The following is a 14,574-nucleotide window of genomic DNA, read 5'->3' as shown; positions in this document are numbered from 1 at the left end:
TAAATTAAGACACATTTTGTTAATTAATAGGTTTACAAATTTATCTAGAGCAACTCCCAGCAAGAATTGTTACGTACTGCCAATGGAACCATCTTAAGCCACTGATTATTTTTTAAATAAAGTAAATGGATATATTCACACTCATGGAAAAATAACAAAATATACAGATTGGGCAGAGAATAAAAGCAGCTGCATGTTCTAGTCACCGAGTTCCCAAGAAGTTGAGTGAGTCCAACAAGACCATGGGCGACCACTCACCTTGGCGGCTCTGCCTTTTGGCATTCAGGTGGTTGGTAGGAGACATGGCATAAGACGTAGAGAAGGACCTGCTCTTTGTGATTGTCATCAGAAGGGAACTGTTCCAAGAGTCAGTGCTGTGAAATGAGAAGGCAAACAAGCCTTTTTCAACACAGTAAAACCTACATGGAAAATCTGAAGATATCAGAAGACAGAGCAAGAACTTTCTGGTACTGAGAAGGCACAAAATCTCTGATGAGGAAAATAGCATCTATCTGCTAGCTGGATTACTATTTGTGAGGAATATTATATTCAGAAAAAATATTTACGATGTAGGCAGTCCTGGAATTCCATCTGTCCTCATGCCTATTCACTTCACTTACACAAAGATCAGCTAAAAAGATACTTCAAAATTGGCTTGAAATATGTTAAATTTATGTGGTCTTTTAATACCACTTTACAACAACCAGAAGTGCCAGAAATTCTCAGTGTAAGTGAAAAATCAATCTCCTTGATATCTCCTTGATTCTGATGCAACCATGAAGACAGATATCTATTAATCCTTTGGGCAATAGAAGAGACTTCAGGAGACCAGAAGAGGCTTAGCAGAGCACTGCATTACTGCTGGTGGTGGTGTGCCTCTTCCCTGGGTGGAGCACTTTGTGCTCTGGATATCTAGTGCTACATCTCGGATATAAATCCTACTGACAGATCCTGAGAACATTGCTTACTGATCCATGTTAAATTCTCTAAAGGAAAAAAGGATGTGTATTTTGTGGGAGTGGCAAAGTGACAATGATCAAATGTTTGTCTCTCACATGAGAAAGGAGACATGCTTTCAGTCATTATTAGTTCATTTACCAGAAGAAGCCAAACAGTTTTGTAAAGTAGCAATACTATATTTATCACTTTTTCTCCTGAAGGTCAGTCATCAAAAGTCAGCTTCTTGCAGTGAGACAGCACTCGGCTTTTATTATGAGGACAAAGACTTCTCCGAACTGATCCACTAGGTCTCTCAAGCTCCACACTCCTCCTGAAAGCCTCATGTCCACATCCTTCTTCCCACGCCAATTGATGAGACATACAAGGCAGAAGACAGCCTTTTAAAACAGCCTAGTCTTAGCCAAACTTGGGGGGGTAGGGGGGGGAAAGAAGCAAAAACGTGTCTTAATTCCACTAATACTTTACTGTGATGAATAAGCAAGCACTGCACTGTCAACATCTGCTGGTTGTCTTCGTTGCCTCAAATTTCTATAATACGTAATGATGTAGAAAGATAGAAACCAGCTCTTTTTTGTTATTGTTGTCGTCATCTTTTGTGGTTGGTTGGTTGTTTTTTTTTGTTGTTTTTTTGTTTGTTTGGTTGGTTTGGTTTGGCATAATGGAGGGCTGTCAGTTGGCAGAAAGAATATAAAGCACTGGTTCACCATAAAGAAAAACAAAACCAACAAAACAGGCAAAGAAATAAACCACCACAACTGTATCATTTGACTTCTTAAGGAAGATTCACCGGACAGAGATTTGACTGAAAGCAGGAATAGGGAAGTTTTTTTTCCCAAATCATTTAAAGCTAAAAGATGACTATGACTTACTATTTTTGTGACAAAGACATATAAGACTCCTAGTCTTAAACAGAGATTTAAGGGGGATTTTTGCAAATCTGTGACTATGGAAATCTAGTGTATAGGGAACAAGATGAACAGCTTCTTATTGCAGAAACTACCACAGACCAACAGACCAACATTGTCACACCTTCTCTTCTCCAATTCATGAAACAACCCCTTTTTTATGATCTGTAGTGTGGTTGATTTTGGTACAGGGGAAGTGGCAGATAATCAGGATTTTTTTTCCCCTTCAGTTCAACATTATTTTCCTTGAGAGTAAATCTGTATTGCTTTGCCAACATTTTTAAAGCTGGACTTACTTATGGGCTTCATTTTTCCCCTTTCTGGAATATGCTTTCTCCTACTGTAAAAGAACTGCAAACAGTAGGCTGGAAGGCTTGACAGAGCTATAATTACACAATTGGCGACATTAAATGCAAAAAGAATTGATAGCCTGTACAGTTGGCTCATCAAGCACAGTTATATAACAACTGTAGAAAAGGACCAACAATAATATTTAATTTCTTTCCTTCTCCCTCGTATTCCCATCTTAGGATGCTTAAATAGTGCATGAGAATTTGGGATCAACAGTATAAATCAAATGCACCCTGCAAACCACAGACTGATGACTGGAATAATATTTCCATTTGATTATAGCTTCTTTGTATTTACTTTTACTGAGATACATGGGACTCCTTATAAAGGGAAGTTTGGCTAGCCATGTATTTTTCTTGCACAAGACATTCAGTGTACTCTGCAAGCTGCCTTGAGCACCTAGGCTCCCTGTATGATAGAGAGGCTGATGAAAGTAGTGCTCTGGGGTTATATTCAACCAAATTATCCCTCTGTGGATGCTGGGCCTTCTCAGGTCCTATCTTCTTCTCCACTATTACCAACAGATTTTTAAATGCAGAAGAAACACTCAACTTTTCTGAAACCTTTACTTTGCTAGAATAAACGGTTTGTTTTTTGTTGCTGTTGTTGTTTTCATTTTGCTTTCTGGTAATAGTAATAGTTACAGCATGATCTGACTAAAATTGGGAATGACACTTCCTTGGTAACCTGACTTACTCAGATGTGTAGAAATTGTTCAAACATAGTTTGGAGTTATAAGTTTTAAATGATGCACATCACCACACAGAACCAAAGAAGTGTTGTCAAAGATGGGCATAAAAGAGAGATGAAGTAGTATGTAACCTGGATGAAGATGATTCGTGAGGTTTGATGCTGGCACTGCGATCTCTTCTCACTGGGGCTGGCTCCAGTGTGGGTAAACCTGTGGCAGATGTTGTTGTGGTCCAAGTGGAGGACACTCGTCTCAGCAGTCCTGGAGGCAAACTTCTTCGTAAGCGCTAGAGAAAAATCACTTGCTTAGAGTCTATATAGGTTTATAAGCTTCTGAAAACTTTAAACGTGCAGAAGAAAAACATTTTATAGCATTTGATTAATATACCTGGCAGTATCTGGTAAGGTACCTTTGTTCTGGATTCATCCAAATAATATGGTGTCTGTCTTCCACTGAATTCAGCAAAGGCTGGTGCTCTAAGTGCTTGGAAGGTACAGGATTTCCTCCCTATTTTAAGTTCAAGGAAAGCTATATATACACAACTCCATAGCCATTAGTGTCCAATATTTGGAGTTCAATGGAGACAGAGAACATTAATGGTGTTCTTTGGAAACGTTAATCTTATATGATGCGGCCAAAAGCACTTAAACAAGTCATCAGGGCTACAAAAATGATTGAGGGATTGGAGTATACTTGCCATAAAACAACAGGCTGAGAGAACCACGATTGTTCAGTCTGGAGAAGTCTCAAAGGGAGATCCTATCAACGTGAATAAATATGTGAATGCAAAAAGAGGGAGGATGATGGATCTGCTTTTTGATCCAGTGACAAGAGACAGTGGGCACTAATGGAAATACAGGAAATTCCTTTCAAATGTAAAATAAACAAACAAATAAATACAGTGAGGGTGATCAAATACTGAAAATGGTTCCCAGAGAAGTTGTAGAGTCTACAAGTATGGAGATCTTCAAGACTCAACTTCAAGCTTCTGAAAAAGCTTCTGAAAAGCTTAGAGAGAGCATCATCCTTTACATAAGATTTTTCTTGACCGCCCTGCATTTGTCTTTCATCTTACTCTTCCTTTTCTCTAATATGATATGGTTTATTTTTCCAAAGTTTTGGAACGCAGTCACTGATAATAAGAAATGATGACAGAGAGCCTTTGTACCATGGTTTTGTAAAATGTTTCTCTGGTAATTACATTGTAGTTTTTATAATTGAGAACTAAAATAAAAATGTCTCTGTGAGAGGGTTGAGAAAGTTAAGATGGAAGATACTCTTAAGTATGAAGCTCAAGCACACAGATAAATATGTTAGCAAGTTAATTTCTTACCCCAAATACTCTGTGTCAGATGCTTAAGGTAACGACTCTAAATCTATATTTAGACACATAAATAAATGACTGCAAACTATTAATGATATGAACCATAATGCATTCAGGTCAGTGATTTCTTCAGTCAAATTACTCCTCTGTAATATTAACTTATTTCTTCATCCTTCCTTTCTCTGCTCCTCACTAGGTACTATGCAACTACAAACTGTAATCGGTTCATTGTGTCTGCTCATGTGATGGCAGTGTTCTTCCACATAATCTTTCCTCCAAGAGCCTAGAGTACAGTCACTGCACACACATGCACTAAACTTAACTAGAACTCGTGTTTCAAGACCTGCAAACACCCATTCCATATATGTAGCTGTTACACTGGCAAGCAGGGTAATAATTATCGTAATACTAAAATAAATTAAAAAGAATCACAAGTGTTGCAGTTCAGATGCCAGAAAATTCTAGAATGAATGCTGGCTGTGTCATTTCAACTGTTGAAAGTTAAAAGCATTCACTAGGCAATATACGCTGTCTATATTTAATTTTACAAGTGAGATTGCATGGCAAAAGTATTTTGGTTTGGCTTTGAAAGTGAAATGCAGACCTTGCAGGACAGCTCATCAGCAATGAGCATACAATTCATACTTTTTCAAAGCTGATCTGTTCTTTCTAGCTGCTAACTTCCTAAACATCGACAGTTAACAATCATTATATCCCTGTTGAATTCCCAAGCATTCATAAAGCCATCTGTCAAGGCAGTAATATATTCTTCTGGTCACCCCACATGCAGTGTCAAAAATCTTTGGAGTGGGAGGGTAAACTCTTCGTGAGAACTAATGAGTCAGACTTGTGAGTCTGGATGCTGAAAGGCTTTTGCTTGCCCTGTTCCTGATCATTTCTTCTTTCTTAAGCTCCAACGAGCACCCACAAGGAAACATGAGCATCATCTGTGTGAATTTTTTGTGTCCAACATCATCTTTTAAAGGTGCCTGAACAAAAGTTTAGCTGGCCATGAGTTGTAGGATATGCAGGGGTTGTTTTACTATGAAATAGGTAGTCTATTTAATTTTCTTCTTATGGAAAACTATGATTAATACATAAAATGGTAACCTGAATCGAACAAGGAAAAGCCCAAAGAGATCTGCCACTAGCACAGCGCTGTCCCTTAAAGGAGAGCCAAGTCATAAGATGGCAGATGGAGTTACTGTCCAATACTCACCTTGGGAATTGCTAGTTTTTCTCCTTTCTCTGGACATTCCTCCGAGTCAGAGCATGTGTAATTCTCACTGAAGGATACCAAAGGGTTCACCCTTGGCTTGTGGATGGCCTGGAAGGTTAACTGTGTATTAAGCAGGTTGCTCACTGTTCTCAGCGAAGTACACACGTTGGGAGGCAGTGAAGGATCTGCCAGAAGATCTGTAATGAGCCCATGCGCTTCTCCCATGACTGCAATATCCACTGTGATACTGGTACCAGAAGACTGAAGAAGACAAAAATAGCACAGGTAAGAGAACAGAAGTTTGCAACCACCTGGAGCAGTATCTCCAATGATGAACTTTCTCAGCAACTTCTGTTAAAGCAGTTAGCAACAGAATGGAAAAATAGTAACATGAAATAATTATTTAAGTAAGGAGAATCATGCTGAGTAGATTGAGCATCAGGCATAATGCTCAGAGTATGCAAAGAGTTCAGAGCTTCATTATATCTAATTTCCTGGCTTTTGGCATCTGCAGTTTACTTAATCCATTTGAATGAATTGTTCAGCCTTCCCTACGGAGACACAATCAATGGCTAGGGGTTATTTGCACAAATAAATTTCATTGCATAACTTAGGATGGGAAGAGTCCCTCTTGCGAGCTGCCTTTCTTCTGTCCACAGAGGGATCTAGGACAACTAATTTATGTTCAGTACTTATGCTTAGATGAAAGGATCAAATCCCAATTATATACTGAAATTTAAAAAATATCACCATGATGTTAAAATACAGCATTCTGGTGCAGTGGTGAAAACTTCCAATTTCAAGTAACTCTACAGCTAAACAAACAAACAAACAAAAAAAAAAAAAAAAAAGAGAAAAAAGTGGATTTCTCAATGCTTATTTTATTCAAAAAGATGCAATGAGAATGATTACAGTTTTGCATGACCAGTTCAAGCAGTCCTTGCTTTCCCTTAGGTTTTATATGTATCTCTATTTTACAATTTACAATTCTTTAAAAAGAATTGTTAACTGAAGTGATGCATAAGCAGAAATAACACCAAAAAGCAGTCTGTATCACTGGCAAATCCTGTACACCTTTCTCAGTATATGCAGATACTGTTCTGTATATTGTGCATTTCAGAATAACTGTGGCCTAGGCAAATCCCCTTTGTACACAGTCAGGTGCACAGGGAATCTAACGCAGCTGGAGCACTGGGCTTCCAGTGTATGCACAAGAGGATTGATCTGTGAATGCATTTTTGAACTTCCTCAAGATTTCCCAACATTCAGTGGCTCTGATTACCATCTGTCCTGAAACCCAAGAGAGCAATATATTGCTGCTAAAAGAAACAATCTACTACCAAAAGCACAATATGTCTCATATCTGTGAAATGACAACTATATGATACAATTGCAAAAGACTGAGGTTCTTTTGAGTGTGCTGGAAGAGAGACTGGATGTGTGCAGAAGCAGAACAGAAATGCAGCAGGCACATCTTTTGTCAGTTCTGAACTTTGAATACAGCAGTGACATTTCAGCCACAATTATTGGTGCACTGTCATCACAAATTCTAAGTGGAATTGCTGGTTCAAGACACTCCAAGACTGAACATTTCTTCCTTTGCCATTCTTCTGAAATATAAACTCAATCCTACTGTTTTGGACTTTCAGTAGGTGTATAAGCAGTTTGCCTGAGACATAACTCCAGAAGATCCTGTACTTTTTTTTGTGTGTGTGTATATTTTAGTGAAATCTAAATTCCAAAAGAGGAAGTAATGTCTGTGAAAAGAGCATATGGGTTTCCTGGAGCGTCAGGTACGCAGCATGGAGAGCTGGGCAGACTGCTTAGCAGGAGAGCCAGGAATGACTCACCAGTGACATCATTTAAACTTCAAAATACACCAAAGAACAGCAAAACAGAGCTTGACACTGCTTCACTCTCACAAAGGGCTTTACAAGTACCTGAAGAAAGTGCTATTTTAGCTAAGTAGAGCTCAGCATCTCCTTTCCGCTTTCCCAATGGCACAGCGTGGGCATCAGGTCCCAGCAATAGCTGTTTCCCTCCACTGCTCCTCTCCTCACATCCTATGACTTGCTCATGCAAAGCCAAGCCACAGGATCAGAAGATGGCACTCCATGCTCATCACACTGTCATGATCAGCCTCTTTTCCCCACACTTCTGGTTTATTTCATCTGGTATCACGACAAAGAAAGTATTTGATACACTGCGTGCTACTTCATCTTACTGGAAAAAAAAAAAAAAAATTGCTGAAGTTTATTTAGTGGCTGTCTTCATTGCTTAACCTCTCGGTGTTCCAAAGTGAAGATTTGAGCCAATGCTAAAAAAAATTCTTAAATTAAAAGACAAGGCTTTGGATGGGAGGAATTAATTATCTATCTTTGCCTCTGCCATGGAAAACAGACCAAAGGGGAGTGAGGGAGAATATTTAATTCAAAGCACGATAGAAGCCTCATACTTTCAGCAAAACTGCATAATCTACAGTTTGAAATTCTATTAAGCCTGGAGCCTAGAGTTGTTGACTGCCGATTAGAGACAGAGATTAATACTTCAACAAAATAAACAAGTCTGACTCAGCAGGCCATAAGCAGGCGCCCAGATTTTGTACAGCAGTACTAATATTTTGCAAAGCAGCCAGCATTGTTCTCCGTGATTAGCACCAAGCGGAGTGAGGGAGAGCTCTTCTCAATGGTGTATGTCTACCATACGGCCTCTGATACGCATGGAGGCTGTCAGTCTGGGGTCTATCATATTCCTGCCCGACTGTAGGGCAGGACTTCACTGAGTTCTTTCAGAGTCTGGTCCCTCAAATGCATCACTCTGGATCTCATCCTGCCCCTCAACTGTGCCAGCACCTCACAGGTCATGTTTGGCCCACATCTCCACAGCCTACATCCCCACCAGGAGGACAATGGCAAATGTAAGTGATTTCCTCTTTGCAAGTTTGCACTTGACACCACTAGATACAGTATGGGTAATACCACCTCACGTGGAAACCTCTGAGCTCTTCATACAGCATTGTGATAGTACCTTCTTGTATTTTTGGCACCTGCAGATTAGACGCTTTCAATTGGTACCTCACATAAAGGTTACGTGGCTTTCCACCCTGCTCAATTTCAGAATGAATTCTTATTATCAAATACTCTGACTTGATAAAATTACAGATACTTGAACTATTATTTTCTCAAAGCAGTTTGAATGAATGCATGAAACATTTTAACATGCTGGATTTAAAATAAAACAGTAAATAGATGACTGCAAGTGATTTTTAAACCCTTACTCAGAACGTAAACTGAGTTTCCTTAAAGGACAGGGAAACCTTGCATTTTTTTTTACAAAATATACATAGTGACATATGTTTTAGGTAAGACAATAAACTGATGAAAATTTTAGATTGGTGTCATAGGATATATGCATACACACATGCACACTCTTTTTTTAGAGTAAAAGTGCTTACAAAATTCATGCTTAGATCTATTATGTACTTTTCTACTTTCTGCATAGCCTCTGCATGAACTGATCTGGATTCTGCCCAAACCACTTTACTCATCTAAACCCGAAGGCTGGATACTTGGGAACAGAGGCATGAATAACATGTTTGCAATCAACATAAACAAACAACTCTCTAACTTGATAATAATAAATAAACAAGACAAGCAAAAAAAAAAAAAACAACAACCACAACCAAGAAACACATCAAACCAAAAGGACAGCAAAAACCAGCTAATCTAAGGTGAATTTTAATTTTGCACTGGTCCATATTCGTATACCTGTCTATGCTAACAATTGTGAATGCAGTTTCCTCCCATGAGTTTTGAACAAGCCTGGCTTACTGCTCATTTGTGACTTATACCTATTGCTGATTTAAGCAATGTCACGTGGTGGCTAAAACCAAAGCCTATTAGGGCATGAGAACAAGAAACTGAACAGACTATAAAGGAGGTAGACTGACTTTTTACAGAAGCAGATATTGATAAGACAAGGGAGAATGGTTTTAAATTAAAAGCCAGGAGTCAGATTAGATGTTAGGCAGGAATTCTTTACCTAGAGGGCAATGAGGCACTGGCACAGCTGCCCAGAGAAGCTCCTCATTCCCGGAGGTGCTCAAGGCCAGCTTGGATGTGGCACTGGGCTGCTGGGGTGCAGCCCTGCCCACAACAGTGGGGTTGGGGCTGAGGGGGCTTTAAGGACCCTTCCAACCCAAACCATTCTATGATTCAATGATTCTATGAAATAAAACCCAAACCATATAAACTAAAAATGCACAATGAAAAAAATGAGTTCCTTGTGATGTTGTAGAACAGTTGGCTTTGTGCTTCCTCTCCTCTCCCCTACTCTCCCTCTCTCTTTATTTTCCTTGTTTTTAAATTGGCGGTCAGGTGGGTGTTTGAGGCTGTGATACCACTTGCAATTCCTAACCAGGACCAAATCCACTTCTTGACTTTTTGGGGTCTTCTTTTCGTGCATAAAATAAAGGGTTTCTTTCTCTAAATTCAAATGAAAACAAAACAAAACATGGGCAGATATCATAGTAGGAAGTATTATGCAATAAGGACAGATCTGCACAGTTCTGAGCACCCAGAGCAATCATCCAGGTTTGCATGGCTGGGAGCTAACTGGGAATGTGCAAGAAAACTTTCACATATGAAGAAATGCCCATTTTGCTGCAACTGTAGGACCAAATCACAGGCAGCACAGCCCACTGTAACACAGGCAATTTTTCCCAGAGCAGGGCATTTTGATCTTCTAGGAGCAGTCTTAAATATAATTTGAAAACAATGTTCTGATAAACTGTAATTATCACTTCAAATTTTTAGACTTGAATAATGTATTTTGGATTCTGCAATATGACTGGAACAAAAACTTTCAACCTTCTGTGGGCTTTGTTTGCTTGTTTGTTTTACATTTTACAAAATCCAATTTGTTTTCTTCTACTAAATTGTATTATGCATAAAAATCTGAGAACAGCTTTTTATCCACTAGGAAAAAAGGCAGATAAAAAAAATTTATGAAAAATAAATTCAGGAAAATAAGAATAACAAATTATTTTATCCATAATAGCCGATGAATAAACTTAGTTTATGAAATGATAAGGGTTATGAAGCAGTTGACTCTACCTATGATCGGACTCATTCAGATCAACTAAAAAACACTGCTCTCTCTCCGCCTCAGGACTACACAAACATGACTATACAAAACAATCAAAACATAATAATATCATGAAAAACAAGGGTAAAGTAAAAAAAGTTATCAATCAGAAACCAGAAATCATTTGACATGATCTCACATTAAAAAAATAAAATATTAATTTGCCGTGGCTTGTAGAAAGAAAAGCCTTGTGAAGGCGGAGGTGCTGGGCTTTCACCACACTGCACTCGAGAACACTCTGTAAGTGAAAGAATGGGGGAGGCAGGAGGAGAAAAAGGGAAAGAGCAGCATCCAGCATATCTTCAATCTTCACACAATTACGAGCAACAGTAAATCACAATGCGATATAGTTTCCAAGTCACATCATAAGCACTCAAGCCAAGCTGTCTGGAAACAAAATTAAAAGCAAATATAATTCTCCATTATTTTAATGTCCACAGAACGATTTGAAGAGTAAACATGAATTGGCTTCTATGGAAATAATGAATCATTTTAAAGGCGCCACAAACTTAACTACTCCACCTTTCAGTGGATGACTAAGGAGAAAAGAAAAGCGTGCGGACAATTCTGTGACGTTCCACACTTCTGAATTTAAAGCTGTAGAACTGAGTCTTACCCAGACTTTTAAAACTTATTTCACTCTTATCTTGTCCAAATGCAAGATTTGGGGTTTTCTCTTCAGAAGTAGGAAATTTCTGAAGACTTCTACTCCACCTTAACGAAGTACAGCATTTCCACTTTTCTCTGGAGGTGGACTTGCCACAAGCTTCATCATGTCCTTTGGTTGGACTAAATATTGCACCCTCCTTTTGTCTCAGCACACTGATCAGAGAAAAAAGCTTTCCTAATCACCACTGGTTATGCTGTTGATGCTTGAAAGCATCCAGAAGCACGTAACTACAAAACCAGGAGTAGTTCTGCAAAGAGAAGGTCTAATAAAATGGCTCTCACAGCAGAGCTGTCGCTTTGGCCCCCTAAGCACTTGCTGCAGTACCAACATACCATTTCTTGACAACAGCCCTATCTATAGCCACATAGCCAGCAGCAGGCAGGCAGGCTGGGGGCTACGGCACTGCAGTGAGCAGGTTTCTAGTTTTTCTCCTCAGTAATCTCTCTGTGCATGAAGCTGACTGTCATCTATTACAAAGGCCACTAGTTTGGATCTTCCTCCAGTGTCCCGTTCTACATCCCATCATCTCTGATGCCTCTCCCCATCTATTAAATGTACTTTAAGCCATCAGAAGCACTATCACATAAGCCTTATCTGTTCAGTCTGCTAGCTTTATGTTTTTGTTGCACTGTTTTCTATGTTCAAATTAAAAAACAATTATTTTTTTTTAATATACATTAACTCTACTACATATTTTATATATATATGGCCGAGAACATCTCCTCTTCACTCAATATGGCTCAGGCAAGCCGAAAGGTTGGACACTTATGTTATAATCCTACTTTCTTCAGAAAAATCAGGGTGAAAGCAACACCATTTTTAATGTTTCTAATATTTAAACTATTCAGATTAATCACAACATTGCAAATATTTGGAATCTTTCAGAAAAAGATGCGGCTTAGGGAGGAAATGCTTTGTTTTCTTACAAGAACTGTGGAATGCATCTCACCATTTACAGCTAATCTCGTTGGGCTGCAAGCACCGTCCTCACATCCTGCACCCCTACCTTAAGTGACACCACTCAAAAATCTCATGGCTACAGCTGACTAAACTTCTTCCATTACAGGACCTTACAGTTTGTGATAACTTTGTCAGCCAAAAAGCTCAGACTGAATTGGCCCATGTCAGGTATTTGCCTGGGGTGGATTATTTCAGCATTTTAGAAAAATTGTTCAGACATTTACGAGAATGCTGTCGGAGTGCTTTATTCATGCTAAGAATGCTTAGTAAATTGATACCATTTAATCCACGGCAGGCACGGTGTGTGCAGTACGACCCTTCACTTTCCCTGGGAAAAACCAAAACCAGAGCTGGTCTCGAATGAAGTCTGTGGTGTGCCAGAAACCAAAGCATGTCTTATGCATGCACACCTCCACACACTGTGCACAACACACCAAGTGGTAAAGGAACACAACCCAAAACTGCACTGTCAGTCCACAGCTCAGATTTACACCTCAGTTATTCATAGAATCATCAAATGGCTTGGGTTGGAAAGGGCTTGAAAAATCATCTAGCTCCAACCCCCAGCTGTAGGCAGGGCTGCCACCCAGCAGCTCAGGCTGCCCAGAGCCCCATCCAACCTGGCCTTGAATGCTTCCAGGGATGGGGCATCCACAGGGATGAGGCAGCCTGTGCCAGTGCCTCATTGCTCTCTGAGTGAAAAATTTTCCTTGTAATATCTGATCTGATACCCATTGTTCAATCATTATCAGACTGTGTAAAAAATCAGTTTCCTTCCTCTTTATAAGCTCCCTTTAATTACCAGAAAGCCTCAGTGTGGTCTCCTCTGAGACTTTTGCTTACCAAGCTGAACAAGCTCAGCTCCCTCAGCCTTTCTTCATAGGTGCTCCAGCCCTCTGATCATCCTGGTGGCCTCCTCTGGACAAAATATTTTCCCCTTTTGCTAAGGGATGTGGTCATGGTAATCATTAGCATTGCAGTGATTGCTCCTCTCTTCAGAGCTCAGGCTTGGGTGATCATCTGCCTTGATGGGTCACAGCTGCTCAGAGGCAAGTCTATCTCAGGGCTTTAGCAGAGACATCAGCATTAAAGGAGCAATAAGTGGGAGAGCTTTTTGTGTATGGTACATAATAGGCAACTTGAGATTATGAATACTCAGGAGAACTTAAAAACAAAAAATAAGATAGAAAAAGAGAATACATTTTAGTACCTCATTGCAGTAGTTGGAACCAAACAAAGTCCAAACAAAAAATCATCTCAAGGAGCGAGGTGTTAAGTTTTGGTAAGATTCATGGCTTAAGAGTAGGGAAGTCTGCACCTAAGTGGATTCAAGTGCTGGCCATAACCTAATGTAAGTGAAGAATTCCCCACCATTTACATTTGATGGAAGACAACTCCAGTTTATTAACTCCACCAGTACTGATGTAGTTTTCCAAGTTCCCTTCTGCCATATCTTCCCCAGGAAATCATAGGAAAAAGGAATTGGGGGTTGTCACCCAGAGTGCGTGGTAGTGGAGGCACTGGAGGACACCAGAATGGTGTGGGATGAGCTGGAAACAGCTAGGCCTTGAGGTCCATGGGAAGACCCAGTTCAAATGAACATAGTTGGAGTTTTGCCGACTTTCTGCATATGTCATCATGCAAGAAGGATTCAGGGAGAGCAGCTCCTGGTTGGAGGTGACAGCACGGAGCAAACTTCTGGCTAAGATTGCTGGTTGCAGCTCAGAAATCTTGTGGAAACACTGAGACTGGTGCTTGGTGTTCCCAGCAGAGGCATGGGAACTCAGTCACCCAATTCCCAGGGACTTTCCGTATGATTTGGCTGCCTTAAAAACCTTCAGCTATCATGACTATCCCAGCCTGAAAAGACAACACTCCAGCTTAACACAGGATTTTAAAAATTAGTACTTTCTTTAAGACACAGCAGATGGAAAAAATTAAATGCTAAATGGGGCTCAAATCTGCTTTGAATAACACAGACTGAGGAGTACAGTTCTGTACTGCAGAGACTGTCCCCAATTGTCTTACATTATTGTTCTTCAATTTGTACATGAGATGGTCACAAATTGGTAGCTTGAAGCTGATAGTTTCCATTCATGTGAAGAAAACGGTGACAACTGTCTTGAGTCCCAACTTGAGATGCAGCAATAGCAGCTAGGGCCCAGCAGGAGCAGCATGCTAGGTGCACACATTGCAGAGGATATGCCACCTATTAATACCTGGTGACTGTACCCATTTGAGTTTACAGCTCCAACAAACCAATTGCCCGCCTAGCACAGGAAGCTATTTTGATTCTATGGTGAACTGAAACATAGCAGCCAACTACCCAGCATGAGTTTAAAAAAGATC

General features: G+C 39.8%; 1 protein-coding gene across 4 annotated transcripts in view; it reads right to left on the bottom strand.

The window, feature by feature from the left end:
• The window catches only part of PDE3A (phosphodiesterase 3A), a 242,932-nt gene that overhangs the window by 35,469 nt on the left and 192,889 nt on the right, over positions 1 to 14,574 (bottom strand). For 3 of the 4 annotated variants that reach the window (XM_048933942.1, XM_048933944.1, XM_048933943.1), the window contains 3 exons: positions 5,451 to 5,711; positions 3,039 to 3,193; positions 259 to 374 (listed from right to left, as the gene is read on the bottom strand). In XM_048933942.1, coding sequence (XP_048789899.1) covers positions 259 to 374; positions 3,039 to 3,193; positions 5,451 to 5,711 — 532 coding nt within the window. Of the gene's footprint in view, positions 1 to 258; positions 375 to 3,038; positions 3,194 to 5,450; positions 5,712 to 13,068; positions 13,502 to 14,574 lie in introns of those variants that run through there. The other variant, XM_048933946.1, reaches the window with a different exon arrangement.

The sequence above is a fragment of the Lagopus muta genome, chromosome 1 (assembly GCF_023343835.1).
Source record: "Lagopus muta isolate bLagMut1 chromosome 1, bLagMut1 primary, whole genome shotgun sequence".
Lineage (NCBI taxonomy): Eukaryota > Metazoa > Chordata > Aves > Galliformes > Phasianidae > Lagopus > Lagopus muta.
The sequence above is the reverse complement of the archived record's forward strand: the minus strand, read 5'-3'. Positions and strand labels throughout refer to the sequence as shown.